The sequence below is a fragment of the Cardiocondyla obscurior genome, linkage group LG19 (assembly GCF_019399895.1).
Source record: "Cardiocondyla obscurior isolate alpha-2009 linkage group LG19, Cobs3.1, whole genome shotgun sequence".
In the NCBI taxonomy this organism is placed as follows: domain Eukaryota; kingdom Metazoa; phylum Arthropoda; class Insecta; order Hymenoptera; family Formicidae; genus Cardiocondyla; species Cardiocondyla obscurior.
The window spans coordinates 549113-569124 of NC_091882.1; the positions used below are offsets into that span (position 1 = coordinate 549113).

The following is a 20012-nucleotide window of genomic DNA, read 5'->3' on the forward strand; positions in this document are numbered from 1 at the left end:
TCGCGGCGGGTAAGCGCGCGCGCGCGCGCGCTTCCGAAGCTCGCGCGAATCGCCGGTTGCGCCGGTCATTCTCCTCTTCGGGATCGGTCAACGCGCGCCGGTTGACGATGTGAAGGGCCGCGCGTACACACGCGAAGCGGCACAACGCAGCGTGGTGCGGTCCGCGCGGTGAGGTCAAGCGGGGGCGGGGGGGTGAGAGAAGAAAGGGCGCTCGGACTCGGCGAACGGAACAGCCGGCGGCAGCGAGGTATCTTTCTTTTTCTCTCTCTTTCTTTCTCTTTCTTTCTCTGACTCGCGTTCCCACCTCGGCTCCGGCGAGGCCGACGATGTCAACCATGCGGCAAGTTTCGCGCGCCAGTAACGCGACAACGACGACGGCGCCGGCGGCGACGACGGCGACGGCGACGACGACAACGACGACAACAAGGAAGTCGAAGAATCGACGACGGCGCACCACAGCCGTACTCGTCTACCAGTGAAACGATACGCGAAACACATCTACACGATACAGAGTGCGCGCGCTCGCGCGCACGCACGCACGCACGCAAGCACGCACGCACCGGTACGCGGTTGCCGATGAGCGTGGATATATGGCGGCGCGAGTACTCTTGCTGAGCGTCTTGATCACGGAAGTGTTAAAGCCAGCTTGCGTCGCAGGTATGTGGCTCGCTTGGTTTACTCCGCTTTTTTTTTTTTTTTTTCTTTTTTCTCCCCTCGCTAACGATGTTTCTCATGCGAGAAGTCTCGAGTTTTAGACGACAATAATTTTACTGGTTTATTATAATGCATCAGGTATCGTCGACATTCTCGAGAATTACTTATCTTTTTATATATTGTTAACATGGTGAATCGCTATAAATATTCTTCCTGATGGAACAGAGAATGAAAGGTATGCAGTTGGCACAGTTATCACATAGAAACTCGATACTTATTTCGCATGATATGTGTTTTGCATAGCAGACACATTGCAAAGACTCATGTCAAGAGTTCAAGTATATTTTTCTCGACATATTTGTAAATTTCTTTCTTGCTTTCCTGATCCAGACATATTTTCCTTCACTTCTTGTGTAGCTTTTTCCTGGTTCTCGTTTCTAAAATATGGAGAATAATGTTTGACAAATAAGTAACCAAACACGAATATCAAGATCAGATGTAAATTAATGTTAATACTATTTCCGTGAAGAATTCGAAATGGTCGTTCATATCGTTACTAACTTAAGTAACTGGCATCATAAATGTATGTCTGACTTCTCTAAGAATTTATGAAAACTGCAATTATTTTGCCATTACTGTCAATCAATATAAATGCAGTATAAGCATGTCAATTTTAAATCAGTTATCACTGTAAAATTTAAACAGTTGTATTAATTTTTATAAGAGATTATTGTGTATTATATATTTGTATATCAATGTTGTCAAAGAAAATTTATAAAATGTAATATTCTTATCTTATAAAATTATTATAATATGTAAACTGTTTTCAACAGGTGTTAAGGGTATTGGAGGAAATATCAGTGGTAGGAATGTGTCCAAACTAGACAGTTCTGACTCTGGTTTGACTAAAGGATCTGGATTGACACTGGAAATTCAACCTAGTGGCTATGTGATACTAGGAAAAAAGGGGATCACGCTCAGTTGTATAACTGGCTCAAATGAGACTGTGACTTGGTTGCGCAATGGAACACCAGCTCCTCCATGTGGTCTTACTCGCTGTGTTCTTCTTTCCAATGGCTCTCTTCACTTTTATAAGGTATGTGCTTGTGTAATATTTTTGCATTTATTACTGTGAAATTATAATAATGTAGATTTAAAAATTATTTAATACATTTTTATTATGTGCAGAAACAAAATTTACAAATGCAAAAGTTCAAAGAAAAGGAAAGGAATAGTATTGTTAATGTTAGAAACCATAATAAAGATGAATATCGCTGTGTAACACGTACTAGTTCAGGAGGATCGATACAGTCAGCTCCTACGATTATTCAATTAGCAGGTAAATGCAACATCCACAAATAAATGATTGCAATAGTCGTTTTTTTCGACACAAATTTAAAAGTTCGATTTATCATTATTGTAATAAATGTCACATATTACAGAACTTGCCAATGTATTTCAAGAGACTTCAGAAAATATTACTGTTCAAGAAGGCGAAGTTGCAAGATTATCTTGCTTAATTGACAGTGTTCCTTTCCCACCCAATATTACGTGGCAGCATAATGAAACATTGTTATCTTATCATAATGAATCAAAGTATTCTGTGGTACCACCAGGTGTTCTGTATATACGTGCAACGAAACTGTCAGATGCTGGCTCATACAAGTATAGTATTTTTACTATTTATTATTAATTTCTATCGTTAATTTATTTATTGCAAATACGCTAAATAAAAATTGTTTTATTTTAGATGCATAGTCACTAATGAATTTCTAAAAAAGACGAAAAGGAGCAAAGAAACAAAATTAATAATTATTGCGAGAACAGAACATAACAAAACTCATTCGCCATCCTTGTTTTCACAAATCTCATACAAACATCGGCTGCTTAATGGGTCAAATCTTAATTTGGCATGTGCTGCATCTGGGTATCCATCACCGCTTGTGACATGGTCATTTATTCCTCCTTTTATAGGTAAATAATTGCAAGACAGATTACATATATTTAGTTGATTAAGAATATTTAACATGTTTATTTATAATTTTTTAGGTAATGTTACAAAACCTCGCATTTTTTTTAATTCCACCACCGGCGTTAGTATACTGCCACTAAGAAACGTGAATGTTTCCGATGCCGGTATCTACCAGTGTTCTTTAAAGAATTCTATCACCAATGATTTAGAAGTACAGGTATGTAGTTATCGTTAACAATGTCAATTTTAAAAATATTGAATTAACATTATGTAATTAACATGTTTATATATACCTATTCTATATATTGTAGAATATAACTATAGATGTATTAATACCACCGTCATTTATAAAAACGCCGTCGAATCAAATCTGCCCAAATGGAAGAACAGCAAGATTCGAGTGTCAGGCGCAAGGATTACCCGTACCTCAAATTTATTGGCTGAAAGATTCATTAAATATTACTATTAATGGTAATTATATTAAAGACAACGCTAATTTAATATTAAAAAAAAATTTGTGTGTTTGATAATTTTCGTGTACTTTACAATTATGCATTCTGTATGTTAATAGGTCGTAGAACAATTTACGTTAAGGATTACAATAAAATAGAATTAGCAATATCAGCAACAGTGCCGTCTGATTCTGGCATATACCAATGTGTGGCGGTGAATGCAGCGGGCGAAATTTGGGCCGCCGGCCGGCTACAAGTAAATACATCGCGCAATAGTCCTGCCACACCCACTTCGTTGAAGTGTCACGCTATTTCACCAGTTAAAATCTTAATTTCGTGGGAACCACCAAAGTCTGTACCATATACCAGTATCACAGCTTATACCGTCCATTATAGTCCTGTAGGTGAGTTCGATGATAATCTGAGATAAGGATTTTAAAGGTTTTCATTTTTTTTTTCCCTCAATTATTTCTTTGTACACTTGCTATTTATTTTAATAACAGAAGGTGGTAAGGAGGAAGTTTCGCCGCCAGAACCAGGGAATTCTACGTCTGTAGAAGTAACAAAACTTCTTGAACCTTTTACAAATTACTCGTTTTATGTACGAGTGTGGAATAATTATGGTGCTAGCGATCAATCGGCTACCATTGTGTGTTCCACTGCTCCAAGTGGTATATATATTTGTTTTATTAATTTTATTTAACGAAAAGAATTTTAATTTAAAACGATAATTTGTTCCCAGTTCCTAAAGGTACACCAAAAATGAATGTGGATATAATCAGTAGTACAAAACTAAATGTATCGTGGGAACCCCTGAGTAAAAAGGAGTCTCGCGGTGACGTAGTGGAATATAAATTATTATGGAAACTCCACCAGAGCTCATCTTCTAGATGGGTACATTATCTACCTGCCTCCGTTCAATACCACGTACTTTCCGGTATAATCCTTATTCGTTATCATAATTTTTTTTTTTTTTTTAACTTTGCGAAGACAATAAATAATAATGCAATCATGTATTATGGATGCAGACTTGGAACCTGGAGCGCGATATGATCTTCGAGTATTAGCAAGAACAAAGCAAGGCGATCCAAATATTAGTGAAGCACAATTGGATTGGGTTACTGTAACTATGCCATCTTTTAATGAATCTAATCAGTTTACTATAAGAAATGTCGTGGATATTCAAGTATTAATCGTAAACGCTTCAATAATCAAGGTTGGTATATAATTTTAATTTTTTACTTCTCGAATTGCTTTCTAAACTTTATTTCGATACTAGATGAAATGGAAAATCAACATCAAACAAAGTGATCAAATTGAATCAAAGTTCGATTCCTGGCGAATTTATTGCGAAAATCAAAATGGCGTAAAATTAAAAAATATTCAATTACCGCAGAACATTACTGAATATCTATTTACTGATCTTGGTACGTATTTTGTATTAAACAATGATATTTTTTAACACTGTTGTTACACAAATTACCAATGAAATTAATTTTTATCTAGATATGAACGTTTCTTATATTGTGCATCTGTGCATGATAAGCTCGGGCGAAGCAACAGGTTGTTTAACAAAACACGTACAATCCGATCCTAGTAAGTTTCCTAGAATTTTTTACACTATATCTCAGCACAAAAATTGAAGAATAAATAATTTTATATAATCTTTCAATTTAGATACTGTGCCAATGACATTAGAGGCTACTCCCGTCTCACCTACGTCCATTAACGTATCATGGACATTATCTGATTTACACGATGTAAAGTCATTTGAATTTTGTTATCATGCAGTGCATGTGCAGAATTCTAATAATTCCAAGTGTTTTATTGTGTAAGTACTTGTTATTTTATTTAATTTGATTTTTTTATATAAATGTAATTAAAGTAATACACTAAATATATTAATAAAGTTAAAATATTAATAAATTATTATTATAGAAACGACACCAAAACAAGTGTCGATGAACTGAAGCCTTTTACTTTATATGAGTTTAAAGTAAAAGCCATTAGACATGGTACAAATCGGACCAGCTTCTATACCAAATCTATAGAATGCTATACAAATGAAGATGGTGAGTGTTTAGCAGTTATCATTTAATAAAATAACAATATACTTGGTGAATTTTGGTGAATTTTATATGATATATTTTAAATAAATGTTATAGTTCCTGGTAAAGTCAAAGGATTAGAATGGTTTTTGGTGACTAACACGAAAATACGAATTGCGTGGGAAGAGCCGAGTAATATAAATGGTGTTATACAAAATTATTATATCGCATATACCATGGACTCGGTGAATGACTCTACGACATGGAATAACGTAACCGTGCCCGGAAATAAAACGACGACAAACCTACCAGGTTTAGCGCCGGGTAAACGGTATTTAGTTATGGTGTGGGCAGCAACAAAAGCTGGTTATGGAAAACCGTCAGATCCTATTTCTGTTCTTACCGGCGGCACTAGTAGTGACAGCGAAAGTAGTAGTGTCAACGAAAACGTTAGTAATAGCGGAACGTCGAAAGTACCTGCCCCGTCGGGCAACGAGAAAAACACTAAGCCGGATCAGAGTCTAGGTGAGAAAAAAAAAACGATTCATTTAAGATGTAGATTATTCCTGTTGTACTTTTTGATCTTTATAATATTTAAAAAAATAGGTGTAATCCTCGGGGTGGGTATAAGCGTCGGATTTATCATGATATGCTTATGCAGCATATATTGCCGAAGAAAGTTTGAAAATTCTCGATTAAGAAACGACGCTCAGCTTACAAACGGATGTATGCTATCGCGAAATGGAAACGGCTGTTGCACGGAGCAGTCCTCTACGTCCATGAGTCAACAAGCAAACACTACCGGTGCCCCGAATGAAATTGAATTAGCAGTACTGTGTCCGTCGTCGCCGATTGAGACGAATCCACACTCGGACGCAAAAGTAATGAAACATTCGATTAGATCGAACTTGTACGGCTTGTATAAAAAGTTTTGATATATGTTTTATATTCTACAGGGCGCACAGTCTAACGGGGTTTTCGAAATTTGTGTAAAAGAACCCCTACTGTCGCCGTGGGAAGTAAATGGAGGCTCGAAGGATGTTCATATTATGGAGAATCCGCAGGTATAATTGTATGCTTAAACATTTATAGACAATAGAGATATTCTACATCTTAAATATTAATAATTTATTTATTTTATAATTACAGTACAAAAGAAGAGGCAGTTCTGCCTCGAATGATCAACAGGAGGAGGAAGAGGAGCAAGATCTAGAAGGCACGCAGCTCACAATGGTCAATTGTACTTTAGGCAGTAGCGCTAGCAGTTTAAATAACAATTCAGGATGTCCGGACGGTGAGACTTCATCATCGTCAAAAGTCACATGTGCATCTGTTTCGGCGCTTGGACCAAACGGATGAAGGTGCGGTAGGCAATATGCTAAAGTGTTCAATGCCTTTCGGCATTATCAAGGTACAACAAAAACAGGTAGGAGTATATGAAATCTCCTATTTCCTCCTTCTTTACGGTCGATACGACCATTACGTTCCAAACCAACTTGCGAGAAAAAGAAGATAGCGATACCCAGCCCCGAGAAAGCAAAAGCAATGCAAAATTGCAGTCTCGTTAAGCAGAAGTATTGTCTGACACCTGATTGATGTAAATAATACTTTTTTTCGGAAAAAATCGCGACGGTTAACGTTGTAAATAAGTGCAAAACACATTTATCGCGCGGAGAACAAAGCTCGTCTGCATAAGCATCTCGGCGAAAGCAACGCAATTCTAAAATTTATTGCATTTTTTGCATAATATGCTCGTAATTTTGCGCTAATCGCGTAGATAATATTTAAAATGTTTGCCGAATTATGTACTATATGTATACAGAATCATTCAGAATAATCGTTTTAGGACAAAAAGCAACTATTAAAAAAAGAAAATTTAATATTAATGTAATTAAAAGAAAGAAGATATTTTTTAAAACTTTATTTTTGAAATATTATATTTTTATTAGAAATGTTAATGTTATTTAGTTTGTAATTGAAACTATTTAGCAACAAAAACATTTCTGATCGGAAATTAACGTTTTGCAAATTTTAATTAATTAATTTTTTGATTTTTAAACATGCTATGAATAATTCTGTATGTATATATGTATAAATAAAGTAAACTGTCGATGTGCCGAAAATTAATAGATGCGCGAACAAAATAAACTGAAATAAAAAATAGTAAGTTTTTGATGCCTCTGTATATAAGATAGAATAATTATTAATTGTGAATATGTCCATAAAAAAATTACACTTTGAATACAAAGAAAAAAGAAAATTGCGGACGTGCATTCTTTCGCGTTTCGAGACAAAATTGTTGAACATTTAGGCACAGCTGGCCTAAAAGTTGATAAAGTTTCATTCTGATAAAAGTTTTTGGGCTGACGATTGCTTAAAATAGAGCAGAGACACTGACCATTCCAAGATAAGTTTTCCATTGATATTTAATTATATACAAAGGAAAAACCATTAGTATTAAGAAAACAGGGAAAGGCTCTAACCAGATGCTACGCGTTTTTAGAGATGTTAAGAAAATTTTTTATCTCGTGTTTTTTTCTATTCTTTTTCTCTTTTTTTTCTATTGTTCTTTCTATATTTTATCATACAATATGTGTGTCATTAAGGTTTTACTTTTACAAAAAAAAATTGATTTCTGCAAGGAATCAAATTAAAATTTTTTTTTTTTTGCATTTGGAGCTAGTGTGCATGACAAATGAAGGATTTGTTGAATAGCTCTTAAAATATTTGATGTAAGTTTTGTATTAGTTTAAAATGGACTATCGATATATCATACTTTAAATTAAAAAAAAAAAGTAAAGAAATCCTATGAATGGAAAGGAATATTCAGAAAAATATTCGTACTCGTAATGTTGCGATTAAAAAGAATATTAAGCCATTTTTTTTTACTCAATTATTTACTTCTTTAAGAGACTTCAAAGACTGCTCTGCATTAATATGCGATATTTTTATAATTAACAGATAACTTTGCCGGATAATGTTTATATCAAAAGACTTTACACACTGCATTATGTAAAAAGAATTTTTACATATTCCTCGTGTTTCTTTCCGTTCATAAGATTAATATCGTTTTTTAAGATGATTAGGTAATCAATATGCGATTATTATCAACGTTTTGTACGTATGATACTTAGCGTGTTAACTGGTAAAGCAGTTCTGTGTATTACACAAAAAAAAAAAAGCAGCATTCGTGACGAATCAACAAGACACATATTCCAGACTGGTGCATGTTACCATGACAGAAAAAAAACCCAACACAGTACCTGATAGAATAAGCTATCGTTTAGAGTGAGACGTAGAAATGTCAATGTTATTACTGTACCTCCACTAATTGTTATTTATTGCATTTTACATTTCAGTATATACTTTAGATGAACACATTACACTGGATCATGCAATAACATAGTCATCATGAGCACAGTATGAAAAACAATTAACGCTAGAATTAATTCGATGCACATATTAAAAAGACTATCATATCTTCATTCCATAAAGTATTACCGCATTTCCGTAACAGAGTCTGTTACATATTGTTAAATATACTGTTCTAAAAGTAGTTTTGTTTTTACTTCGGGAGACGGGAACGTACCACGTGTTATATTGCCAGGAGACATTCAGTTAATTAGCTGTGCACCATGATTTACTTATTCCATTTACTGGATTTCGCAAACCGCATTACAATAGCACTATATAGTTTACACATGTCAGATACAGTTTTACGAAATAGAAAGAATCGTTTTATTTACACATAAATACATGGAACTTGTTATATGTATTATAAATATAATTATGAGAATCTCATATATATAGAATCGTATATACAATATTGAATTTATATATTCTTAGACAGTTCTTTCTTTTTCTTTTCTTTTTTTTTTTTATTTTTTATTTTTCCTGTGCAGCAACTCTTGTTGCAAATGCGTTTGCATGCATTCGACGCATTCTGGTTTACGATTTTATTTAATCTGTTTTGCATTTGTTGTCATATATAATGTGTAATGTCTGTTACATTTTATATTATTTCCATATTTGTTGAGGGTATATTCATTAATATGCTTTTCCATGTACTTTTTGCATTTGTTGATGGTATATTTTAGAAAAATCATTTTTATAGCGTTGACAATAGCTAAGCTGCCGTATAATAAAAACGAGAAAAACCGGGACGTTAAATCGATTGTTCCTTTAGGTCCTTACATATTGTTAAGATTATGCATCAGAGAGGTACATTTACATATATTTTTATGCTTCAAAAGCAGAAAATATACAATGCTTTTCGAGTTCTTTTATTGTTTCAAAAAGCTCGCGTCACATAATGTTAGAACTCGAGTTTTGACTTTTCGAGCGGAAATTCTCACGCTTCGACGAGCTTAGATAAGATTGCGATCGAGTGTACTTCATGCTCTCTACAACAATTTATGTCGTTATTAAAATACGAAACCAGCCATTGAAATTTAAAGCCTCGAATGCAGCGTGTATTTTCTATAAAAACCCAAATGTACAAAATTATCGCTTGTTTTTCTGTGAAAACAAATGTAATAATTTAATTGCCGACCTCTTATTCGCAAACTTTAGAATATTCCGAAAAGATTGGCGACGATCTGGATTTTATTAAATTCTTGGACGTAAGATTTTAAGTTTTTTTAAAAAAAAAAAAGAAAACAAAAAAAAAGAAGGAAAAACTGGCAGTTGTATGATTTTTGTAAGAGAATGAGTTTACGTTTATCGGAACTGTTCTCATCCCGTTTCGTAAATTTAAGTAGCGTAATGTAGTTATACTTCCCTTAGCTGTAACATATGTCACTCCGGTCACATGTACAATTCTGCTGCTGTATTTCCGAATCCATATCTGCGGTATCGTAACGGAATATCGTACTACAAATAGAGAGATAGCGAGGTAGCCGTAGCGGCAAGCGAAACGCCGACAGCAATCAGTAATTTAATTGAAACGACAAACACTCCGTACACGCATACCATAGTGCTCTTGAATAATTTCGTGGATGTGATAAGTTATATCGTGAACAATTGACTATAGAGTCGCCGTTCATTAGAAGAGTCAAGTAGTGTTAACGAGAGTGCCTCACATTAAGCGATTGCAGGCCGTGCTTTCCTTACAGATTGAACCACCTACAAAGCTTCATGTGACACGTCTCGCATGTACAAAATCCACGAAGATAACTTTACCTTATAGTACATACAAAAGCAATAAGCATCATCTCGCGTCTAGCGTTTCTCGTATTTATCGCGAACGCGAACATCGGTAATGGTTAATGATATAGGCGTAACAAATATTGAGCGCGTTCATCAATTCGTCATAATTTATCGTGCCGGAGATCTCGCCGTGAATCTCCTTAATAATTATAGCTGTTCACTTGCGCATTACCTTCGCTTATTTTAATTTAGGAGTACCTACGATGCGGCAGCCAAAGACAAGAATGTTTTTAATCGTCTTTTTTTAAATCACTCTTTTTATAAATTAAATCCCGTGCAAGACCACTACGTATATGACATCCACACGCGACGCGTGCACACATATTACATTCCTTTCATATAGAGTACGATATAATTCAGCTTGTAGCGTTAAATACACACATTAATTAGCAAGTATTGATTGTATTGTACGGCGGCTCTAGTCGAACGAATATACCTCCGTAATTATCGCTCTAAGCACAGAGTGATTTACATTACTTAATTTTAACTTAACGTCGGTACCTATTAGATTACTTTACAACTCTTTTTTTTTTTTTTTTTTTTCTTTTTAATGCAGTATACCTCAAAGATTATATGTTCACGCTCGGTGGATACATACACGTGCGTGTATAATATATATGTATATATACATATATATAATACACACACATACACACAGACGCAACAAACATACACACAATCTCGCACACACAATAAAAACGGATATATTGCGTGTGTGCAGCACATACAGTATATATGTATATAGCCGCGAGACATTACACTTTATTTCACACTTAATATATACGAAAGAAAACTCCCATAATTTTGTTTTTTACACTATCACCGTTAATTACAACAATTAATTATATATTAGGAAGATTATTAATTTATTTCTTTCCAATTTAGAACTATTATCCGGATGCGACAATTATTCTTTAGGGTGCAGTTACTTTGTAAATACTTTTACCAGCGATTGTATATACATATTATATTATCTGCGAAGAACATTAAAATATATATTTTAATATATTACGTATAATGAGCTACATAAAATTATAATCTTATTGTTTGAAGTATATTAAGACTAAATACACTAAATATTTAATAATACTGTTGACCCTTCTTAAACACATCGTCTTGTTGTAATCACTGATTCAATAAAATTAAGACAGTGTACAAATGCACATTTTGTGTAAAGAAGAAGTATATCCCTTTTTCATCGGAAAAAATTTTATGGATCTTACAGGGTTTCACAACGGATTAGGAATTAATTTGTAATTGGAGCAACTTTATTATCAAAGAATTTACAGCAATATTAACAACAAAATGAAGAAAATGTGGTACTTATAATGCCTTTATGGAATATTCAAAGGCCAATAATTAACTCTTGTTTTATACGAAGTTCATATTGTGCAAACGCACACAGTTCGTATATGTAAATCTAACAATATAAAGAATTATTCATATAATATCAATAAAAGGAATATTCTTTGTAGGAATATCATATAAACTTACCTCTCTCTAACAGTGTTTGTACTTAATACAATCGTTTAGGTCGTATATACTTGAGAATTATTAACAATAAAATTATGCGTATAACAGTTTCAATAGAAAGACTTAATTGATTCACAGCATTGTGGAAGATGCGCATCATGGAATGTAACAAATGTATAAGATGATCTCTTGTTATGTACTTGTAGCAATATTAAAAGTGTACAGATGCTGAACAATGTCATTGGTACAGTCTTGCGAAAATGGTATTACAAAAGCATTCTTTTTGACTAAATAATTATCTAAAATATCTATCGAAATTAATTCAGAACGTCTTGAATTTAGGTATTCTTATACTTATGACTGTTTATGTGTATAAGAATGTTATTCTGAATTCTTAGACGTCACTGTTTGACTAGCTATCTCTAAGATGCGAAAAAGTCCTGTGCTTCCACAGCTATAAAATTAAGTACATTAATTGCTAGTTTATCACATTGGCAACAGGCCGTCTACGAAATATTCGAATATATGCATATTTTTTTTTTTTTATAAAACTCATTTAGCATTATTTGCTGACTTGTAAAACGTCAAGTAAAAGATGTATAACGTGTATAATAGAATATATATATAACTTCTATAGAACCCTTCTCTAGGCACAAGGTGAAACGACGCTCGGTGTATATATGTTGACTGATAACATCCTCGTGTAAAAGAGAATTGATCGATATTTTAATTCGGCAGTCGGTATTGCTAAATTTATAAGACCAAGGAATGCGGAAAGATTCTCATGCTCACATAATCGTTAAGTACCTGTAAATCCATATACATTTTTTTTATGTATTTCACGCGCTTTCATTTCAAGACCGGTTTATAAAAATTAATTATATTCACCTCGATAAGAGCATCTTTTGTTAATGTAGGGTACAGGTACGTAAATCCCGTAGTGTTTGTCAGCTTTCCAGGCTGTAAGTACAAGTGCTTATCATATAGCAGTTCTTGATCTATATATGGAGATAATGGACTGTTCTCCACTCCATCTTTACGACAAGCTTCCGCCCAAGGGCCCATGTGCTTATCGTTTATCCGTTCGACAATGGAGCTCATATCAGTCTGAAAAAAAAATTTATATATTAATTAAAGCATTTTTATAAAATCTTAATACATCTTTTCGAACGTCATAAAATATCATTAAATTGAAACTGGTAAACTATGAGTACACATGGTCTTAATTTTTTTTTTTTTTTTGACACTGCAATATAATATTCTGTGTATACATATATGTAATATATTAAAAATAAAATCCTGCATACTTTAACCACTGAAGACATCACCATACCCCAATAATCGTGATTTATATTAAACAATTCCGAGACTATGGCACTGATGGAACCTTGAGTAGAATCTCCTTCGTCTACGAGATTATACGTTTGGCCTATTGTTTCTGGTCTGCTAGTTACATGCCAGATAGCTCTAGCAACATCTTTGACGTGAACTGTATTCATATGAAGATCCGGTCCCCAGAGTAACTTCATCATTTCTCCTAAATGCTTGTAAACCGCGCCCACTACCAATCTTGGTGCTATAAATTGCCGAATGTTCCTTTACTTTTTTTTTTTTATATAAAACTAAGAAATAATTTTCTAAATAACAAAATATACTACAAAAAGAATTTATGTTTTACAATTACCTAGGCCGTTTTTATCACCGCAACCATATACGATAGCGGGTCTGAGTATGGTGTATTTCAGATCCGGTATATTTCTCAATTCATATTCTACTTGTAACTTGTATTTTGTAACAAATGTCCATGGTTCTCCAACCTCATTTTCTTTGAGAGGAGCCTGTGATATTGCACAATAATTAATACCAATAATTAATATTTATATAATATTAAAATTTTAAGTGTGCATTATTTAAAGGAATACCTTTACCGAGACATTAACGTTGCCTGCAGATATCTCTACGTAACGCAAGGCTCCGATTTTTGCGGCTTGCTGCGCACAGTTTATGCTCAGTTTATAAATTCCCTCTTTATACACTGGATCTGTGAGGCCACTCTTCGTCTCTCCGGCGCAGTTGAACACGTAATCGATAGGCTCGTCAGATAAAAATGCATTTTGACACGATGCTTTAATAAATAATTAAAAAATAAGTTATCTTATATATTACAATACGTATCTACAAATAACAAAAAGAAACTCGGCAAAAAAACTTAAAAATTTATATCCTTTAAATATTACGGCGACAAATTAATTAATTCAGCAAGACTTCTCTCGTGTACTTAGAGATCGTACGCACCTGTGTTAATCAAATTAGCGCTTTTAAACTCGAGCAAACTGTGCTCGAACAGCCGCTGATGATTTGCATTCAGCCAGGCGGTTTGCGGTGGCACCTTGTCTACGACCCGCACGTAAGATACCAAATCATTATTCAGCAGATACTCCACGAGGTTGCGGCCGATGAAACCGCATCCTGCAACCAGAGCAAGATAAATATTTTCCTCTTATCATTCTTCCGCTCCGCGCAACCGACGTATGCAGATACCTCACCTCCTAGAACGATTACTCTCGCCTTCTTATCGCAGGTAAGCGTTGCCATGGTCGCTTGTCATTTAATTCCTCGACCGTTCCGCCGTTTCCCCGCAATCCTCACGGCAAGCAGCTGGTCAATGACACACTCCGGAGTACTTCGAACTCACCGGTGACCTCAACCGGTCTCTCGCCACTATCGAATTACTGGAAAATAAAATGACGATTGAATCCCATCACCACCTCGATTTGCCGGTGGCGGTCGACCACAGTCGACTTCCATCGGTATAATTTTACCTCGACTGGCTCGACTTGCCACCGGGCGACGGTGACGGTTCGTAGCGAGCTCTCTCAGAACTAAAGGAAAAAATTATATCACTTGATTGGTCATTATGAACCAATAATTAGCGAGCTCCGTTCCCGCGAATTTCGTAGCGGCCATTACAAAAAAGGCGTTGCTTCGAAATGGAGGGAAAACCAGCCTCCGTGCCGTCAGCTTGCTCCATCTATACTTTTGATACTTCTTGATACCTTTGATACCTATGTTACAGTGTAAGATAGAGATCAGTGATAGCTCCTGAGCGTTTTCGATCGATTTGGAATCATTTGAGATGCTCGACACCGCGAAATCCCTGAATTAAGAAATTTGTCATCTTGGTTCGTTTTAATTTTTTTAATTATTTAAATAAGCGCATAATTAAATTACCGTTTTGCTTTCATTGTAATCCATGATTAAATATAATTTATAATATTGTATAATGTATACTTTATAACAATATTAAGTATTATAAATTCGCCACCGGCAGATCAAGGTAGTAGTGATGGGAGTCAGTTGATGCCAAATTAGAATTCTTATTTTTTTAGTCGTATATTACAACTCTAGTTTAATCAGACGATCTATCGCACGTAAATATATATTTTAAAACAATTGCTTTATAGTCACTAGAACAAACCGTGCGCATTCATCGCGTAAGTATGTAAGTAATGCAAGTAAATTCAGTTTTAAAATATACATGTGTATTTTTTTTGCACATTTAAAAAACTTATATAATTGAATTTAATGATCCCCAACACATAGCTTATATTTAACTTAAGGTTTTACAATAACGTAAATTAATACACGAATGTTATAACATATATGATGTATGAATAGTATTGTACCATGTTCCTGCTGTGTACACATGTTTGAAAATCTAATTTCTTAATTGTACATTACTTCTCGGTACGGAATACAAATCCAATCTGTTATTCATCGTTAATTGCTTTTCCAAAATTTTTACGACAATGAAAATTAAGAAAACACAATTTACTAACTCAGAAATACAACATCGACTCAAGAAAGTAAGTGAAAAGTAGACTATAAATTTTTTTAAGATGCCTTTTAAAAATTACGTTTTGTCAAATATAACAATTCGATCGATATATAAAGTTTTTCATTTCTTTTTTTTTTTTAATATAAATTTAACATATAAATGTCTGGTAGATTAAATTATAAATTAGAGCAACGTATTTGTTTAAAATCGAGCTTATGTTATTACTTTTCTTAAGTTAAGAATAAACACCGAGACGATTTGGACGTTTAAAAAGATGGTAGTGACGTTTAATAGACATTTTAATTTATCAGATCTGTTTTACGCATTGCATTGTTGCAGCACATTCTACCTACATTAAGTAAAATTTTTTTAATTAAATTTTTAAGTGTTAAAAATGTGCGAATTTAAATATTCTTTAACTTTTGAGAACGTAACGCGGATGTATGTATATATATTTAGCAACTAGAAAACAAAAATTATCGGCGTATGCTTTATCACAATTATGTTTTGTTAAGATGCCATACTTTCTTAAGTATCTTTGAATATTAACATATCTTGGAATAATCTTTTACACATTTCTTACGAAATTTAAATAAATTATTGCAAAACGTATGGAGGAGATCGACAGTTCCGGTTGCGCTTCTCTCTTTGCGTTATGTACTTATCCTATTAATTTATTACAATCCTATATTTGATCATAATTACATGGTTTTTAGTTAATGCTTGTATTGTGTAACATTTTAAACAATTATATACATTCTCATAAATATAAATTATTATACATTAGATTATTTATTATACTTACATATCAAATAATTAATATTTTGAGCAGTTCACCTATTAAGCAAAATGTGGCAAAAATTATTCTATTCTTAATGAACAGTGTCTAAATAAAAAAGAATTACAAAAAAAGAATTTCGAAAATAATAAAATTCGATGACATTCGCATTCTAAAACTTAAAGGCAGATAAAGTTTATTACACAACAATCGAAATTAATTTTTGCTAATGCATCTAGCTGAAAAGAAAAGAAAGACCAACTAGTCTTCTTTGGCAAATATTCTTCGCACTGATTTTAGCAAAATCTTAAATTGGATTGTCGATAAAAATTAATATTGGCATGTCTTACTATTTATTTTTACAATATATTTTTACAACTGTAATAAAAATTATACTTTGCTTTACGTTTTGCTTTATCAAAAATATGTACCTACTGCATTTAATTGGTTGGTTACAATAAACACTGAAGATCTCTTATTATAATGTTAATTCTGTACGTTTGCCATTATTATATATTTTCAATTTTTAGTTTGATTTTTGTTAAAGTAAAATCTCAAGTTAAAAATTTTTTTTAAAGAAGCAAGGAATTTTCTTGGGATATTATAGTACAATAATTATTCTTAATTGTACAATAAGTACATTTTCAAAACAGAGCAATTTGGCTTGTGTATTATTCTCATTTTAAAAGCCGGATAATAAAAGAGATGTAACAGAATAGATTATCGATGCTAATACATTGATACTAACGCTAAATTATTTTATTTACATGATCGGTTAACGATTTATAAAATCAGGTAATACGTGCTCTTTTCCTCACACACAGGCCAAGTAAACGTAATGCCTAGGCACTTTCATCATAAAGTGCAATTTCTGCATTTTTCCAGACAACTTAAATTCGCATGTCGACAAAGTCCTCTGAAAAAGGCAGAGGCACTTTCGTAAATACGTTACGGGGCTTCGGATGCCTTCATAATTTTTTTTTTCCCTTCGGATGAGGTATGAACTCAGAGTCGGCAATGCGATGATACGCATTAACGTTATACACTAATATACTAATCACATAACAATGTCACACCACCACTGTTTATAGCGGCAAAGAAAATACTCTTATTCGACACATAATGTTTTATAAAAATTTAAGTATAATTATTTATAACAAGATATACTTTCGGCCAGTGGTGCAACGTTGTATGTGGAAAAAAAAAAAAATGTCTTCGATACAATCCCTGCATCCAACTGATAAAATTCGAGAGAATTGTACTAATTGTTTCCCGCGTCCAGTATAATTTATAAATATATATAAAATCGATCTTCCACTTGCTAAATCTGTACTTTTCGCGATGCTATTTCATACGGTTGATGACCAAATCCGTCATAATGATCAATGCCCTCTGATAAGGACTCTTAGCAAAGGACTGTGCGATCTTGTTTGCTTCCGCACAGTGCTTCTTCGCCAAAAATCTTGTTTGTTCGAGACCGTTAGATTCGTGAACCAATTCGAAAGCTTTCTCAACATCTCCGGGCTCTTGGAAACGGCGCATGATCATCGCATTCAATTCCGGATACTGTAACAACATCGATTTGAATTTATATACTTGATGCAATTGATAAAAAGATTAGAGTTTTATCGCAATTCGTCGGATATTTTAGTTACTAACCCGTTCGCAAGCAAAGAGCACTGGAGCCGTGGCTAGGCCAAGTCTTAGGTCAGCGGCTGTGGGTTTACCCATAGCTGACGAAGAAGCCACAAAATCCAGAAGATCGTCCACTAATTGGAAAGCTAAGCCAACATTTCGACCGTATTGGAAGGCCATCTCTATCGTGCGGTCATCGACCTCGGAAAGAATAGCGGCCTGAAATAGTAATTAATATAATTAATAATAATAATTAATATAATAATAAATAATAGATATGTAAAAAAAAAATTATATTAATTATTAATAAATAATAAAAAGATAATAATTAATAATTTATAATTTATAGCTGTTCCAAAAAATGGACTTTGTTCACCTTATACTGTGTACCGACTCACCGCTTTAACGCAATTGGCAATTAAGCTAGCTGTTTTTCGATACGTCTTTGTGAGATAGTGCGCAAACCTTTCGTTTTCCGTTTCTTTGGAACCAAGCTGCATAAATTCACCTTGCACCAAATCAGAAATAATCTACGAAATAATGAAAAATATTTTAATTTAATATCCCGCTAAAGAGCTGCTTCTACGTCTTAGAAGTCTATCGAAAAAAATACAAACTGATCATTCTGCCAGCAAAATTCGCCAGCGAACAAAGAATTAATTTCAACAACCAGAAACGCAGCCAAATAATTTACCTGACTGATAGTAATAGTCACGTCATCGTTTTGAATTCTGGACAGCATCATGCAGGCGATTGATAAAATATAATTTCCTGCCATAGCCACCTAAAAACAAAACAGTTACATCTGAAAACATGATTCATATAATACAAAGTGACAACGGGTGATACACGTCGCGAGGCAAGATAACGAGAGGTGTTCAAAGATTCAAGGAAGATTAAAGACAAGAAGACGAAGTCGCAGAGAAGATGGATTAATGATGTCAAGAGAACTGCCGGAAAAAAAGTATCTGCTTAATAAAACGGATAAGAGCGCGTGTTCTGATATTTATTTAATTTATCACAATATTTAACGTCAAGCCCGACGTGATCCGTCCACATCGGAGAGATCTTTCTTCCTAATTCCTTTCAAGTATATCCCGATTCGCGATCGTTGATTCTGATTTTCGCACCTGACTCGATGACTTACATGCGAGCCACTTCGTCATGCAATCTTGTTACTAGCAGGTGTAACACGGAGATAATTATTATACATACTGCGGCCGAGAGTTCTCACGATTAGCGCTACGTTAATGCGAGAGGCTGTTACACAATTCAACGGTTCAACACCGGCATTGTCCTCGGCGGCGAGATGCACCCAGCGTTGAAGAAACAACGCCAGGAGCAACTTTCGTGATCATCGTTGTGCTTTCCATTTCTCTGAACGACGCTAATTCCATCACGCGCCAAGGTTGTAACACTTTACGAGATTCCCCGTAATGTTTGCACCTGCTATTCATCAGAACCCATCACGCAAATTGCAACGCGTTGCAACGCACGTTTAGGTACTCGCGTTTATCTAACGCGCGAATTCTCCGCGCAACTTGATACGGCAGACTCCAGATTACATGCACTTATCAACGCACAATTTCTAGTAACCTTGTCGACGAAAACAATGGCAAGAAAAAAAGGCAAGAAAAATGACAAAAAAAAAATATTATTTCCACACGCCCTTGACTTTACTTTAACGCGCTCGTAAAACCGTTCTGTATCCCGCATCCTGTTGCGTTTCATGATTACGCACTCATGTGCGTACGTTCTATGTGAAATCTAAGGAGTGCCTGGGAACCTTTTAAAATACAGTTTGGCCTTTATCTGCGAAATTTCGCAATTGTGAACTTGTCATTGTTTTTCCTTTTTTTTTTTTTTTTTACAGCAATATTACGATCCGTATTATTGCGCGACATGTGATTAAAATATACAAACACGCATCGAATTAGTGATATTAAAACGATAA

At 34.2% G+C, this 20012-nt stretch overlaps 3 protein-coding genes across 5 annotated transcripts in view; 1 reads left to right on the forward strand and 2 right to left on the reverse strand.

The window, feature by feature from the left end:
• Positions 1-181: 181 nt before the first annotated feature.
• LOC139110178 (protogenin) lies at positions 182-11497 on the forward strand. Of its 2 annotated transcripts, none has more exons than XM_070669797.1 (19): positions 182-657; positions 1488-1750; positions 1843-1993; positions 2097-2319; positions 2405-2628; positions 2704-2843; positions 2938-3097; positions 3198-3482; positions 3582-3749; positions 3821-4015; positions 4107-4294; positions 4358-4505; positions 4585-4674; positions 4756-4909; positions 5017-5150; positions 5244-5651; positions 5733-6007; positions 6083-6190; positions 6276-11497. In XM_070669797.1, exons 1-19 carry the CDS (start codon positions 591-593, stop codon positions 6483-6485), a joined length of 3591 nt encoding a protein of 1196 aa, XP_070525898.1. In that variant the 5' UTR covers positions 182-590; the 3' UTR covers positions 6486-11497. The 2 variants fall into 2 exon arrangements, with proteins under 2 accessions (XP_070525898.1, XP_070525899.1); XM_070669798.1 differs by having other exon boundaries at positions 185-657; positions 6083-6198; positions 6276-6407.
• Positions 11498-11584: 87 nt separating this feature from the next.
• Positions 11585-14596, reverse strand: LOC139110196 (uncharacterized). 2 transcript variants are annotated; one of them, XM_070669826.1, is made up of 7 exons: positions 14354-14596; positions 14103-14276; positions 13730-13932; positions 13492-13645; positions 13115-13383; positions 12696-12914; positions 11585-12614 (listed from the first exon to the last, which is right to left on the reverse strand). In XM_070669826.1, the coding sequence occupies exons 1-7, from the start codon at positions 14400-14402 to the stop codon at positions 12561-12563; spliced, it is 1122 nt and encodes a 373-aa protein (XP_070525927.1). In that variant the 5' UTR covers positions 14403-14596; the 3' UTR covers positions 11585-12560. The 2 variants fall into 2 exon arrangements, with proteins under 2 accessions (XP_070525927.1, XP_070525928.1); XM_070669827.1 differs by having other exon boundaries at positions 13736-13932; positions 14354-14595.
• A 1689-nt stretch (positions 14597-16285) lies between these two features.
• Positions 16286-20012, reverse strand: part of Qless (decaprenyl diphosphate synthase subunit 1 qless) — a 28182-nt gene continuing 24455 nt past the window's right edge. Inside the window, exons 5-8 of the mRNA XM_070669824.1 lie at positions 18753-18842; positions 18457-18588; positions 18083-18277; positions 16286-17989 (exon numbers count right to left, since the gene is read on the reverse strand). Of these exons, the coding sequence (XP_070525925.1) occupies positions 17768-17989; positions 18083-18277; positions 18457-18588; positions 18753-18842 (639 nt within the window). The 3' untranslated portion in view covers positions 16286-17767. The remainder of the gene's footprint in view (positions 17990-18082; positions 18278-18456; positions 18589-18752; positions 18843-20012) is intronic.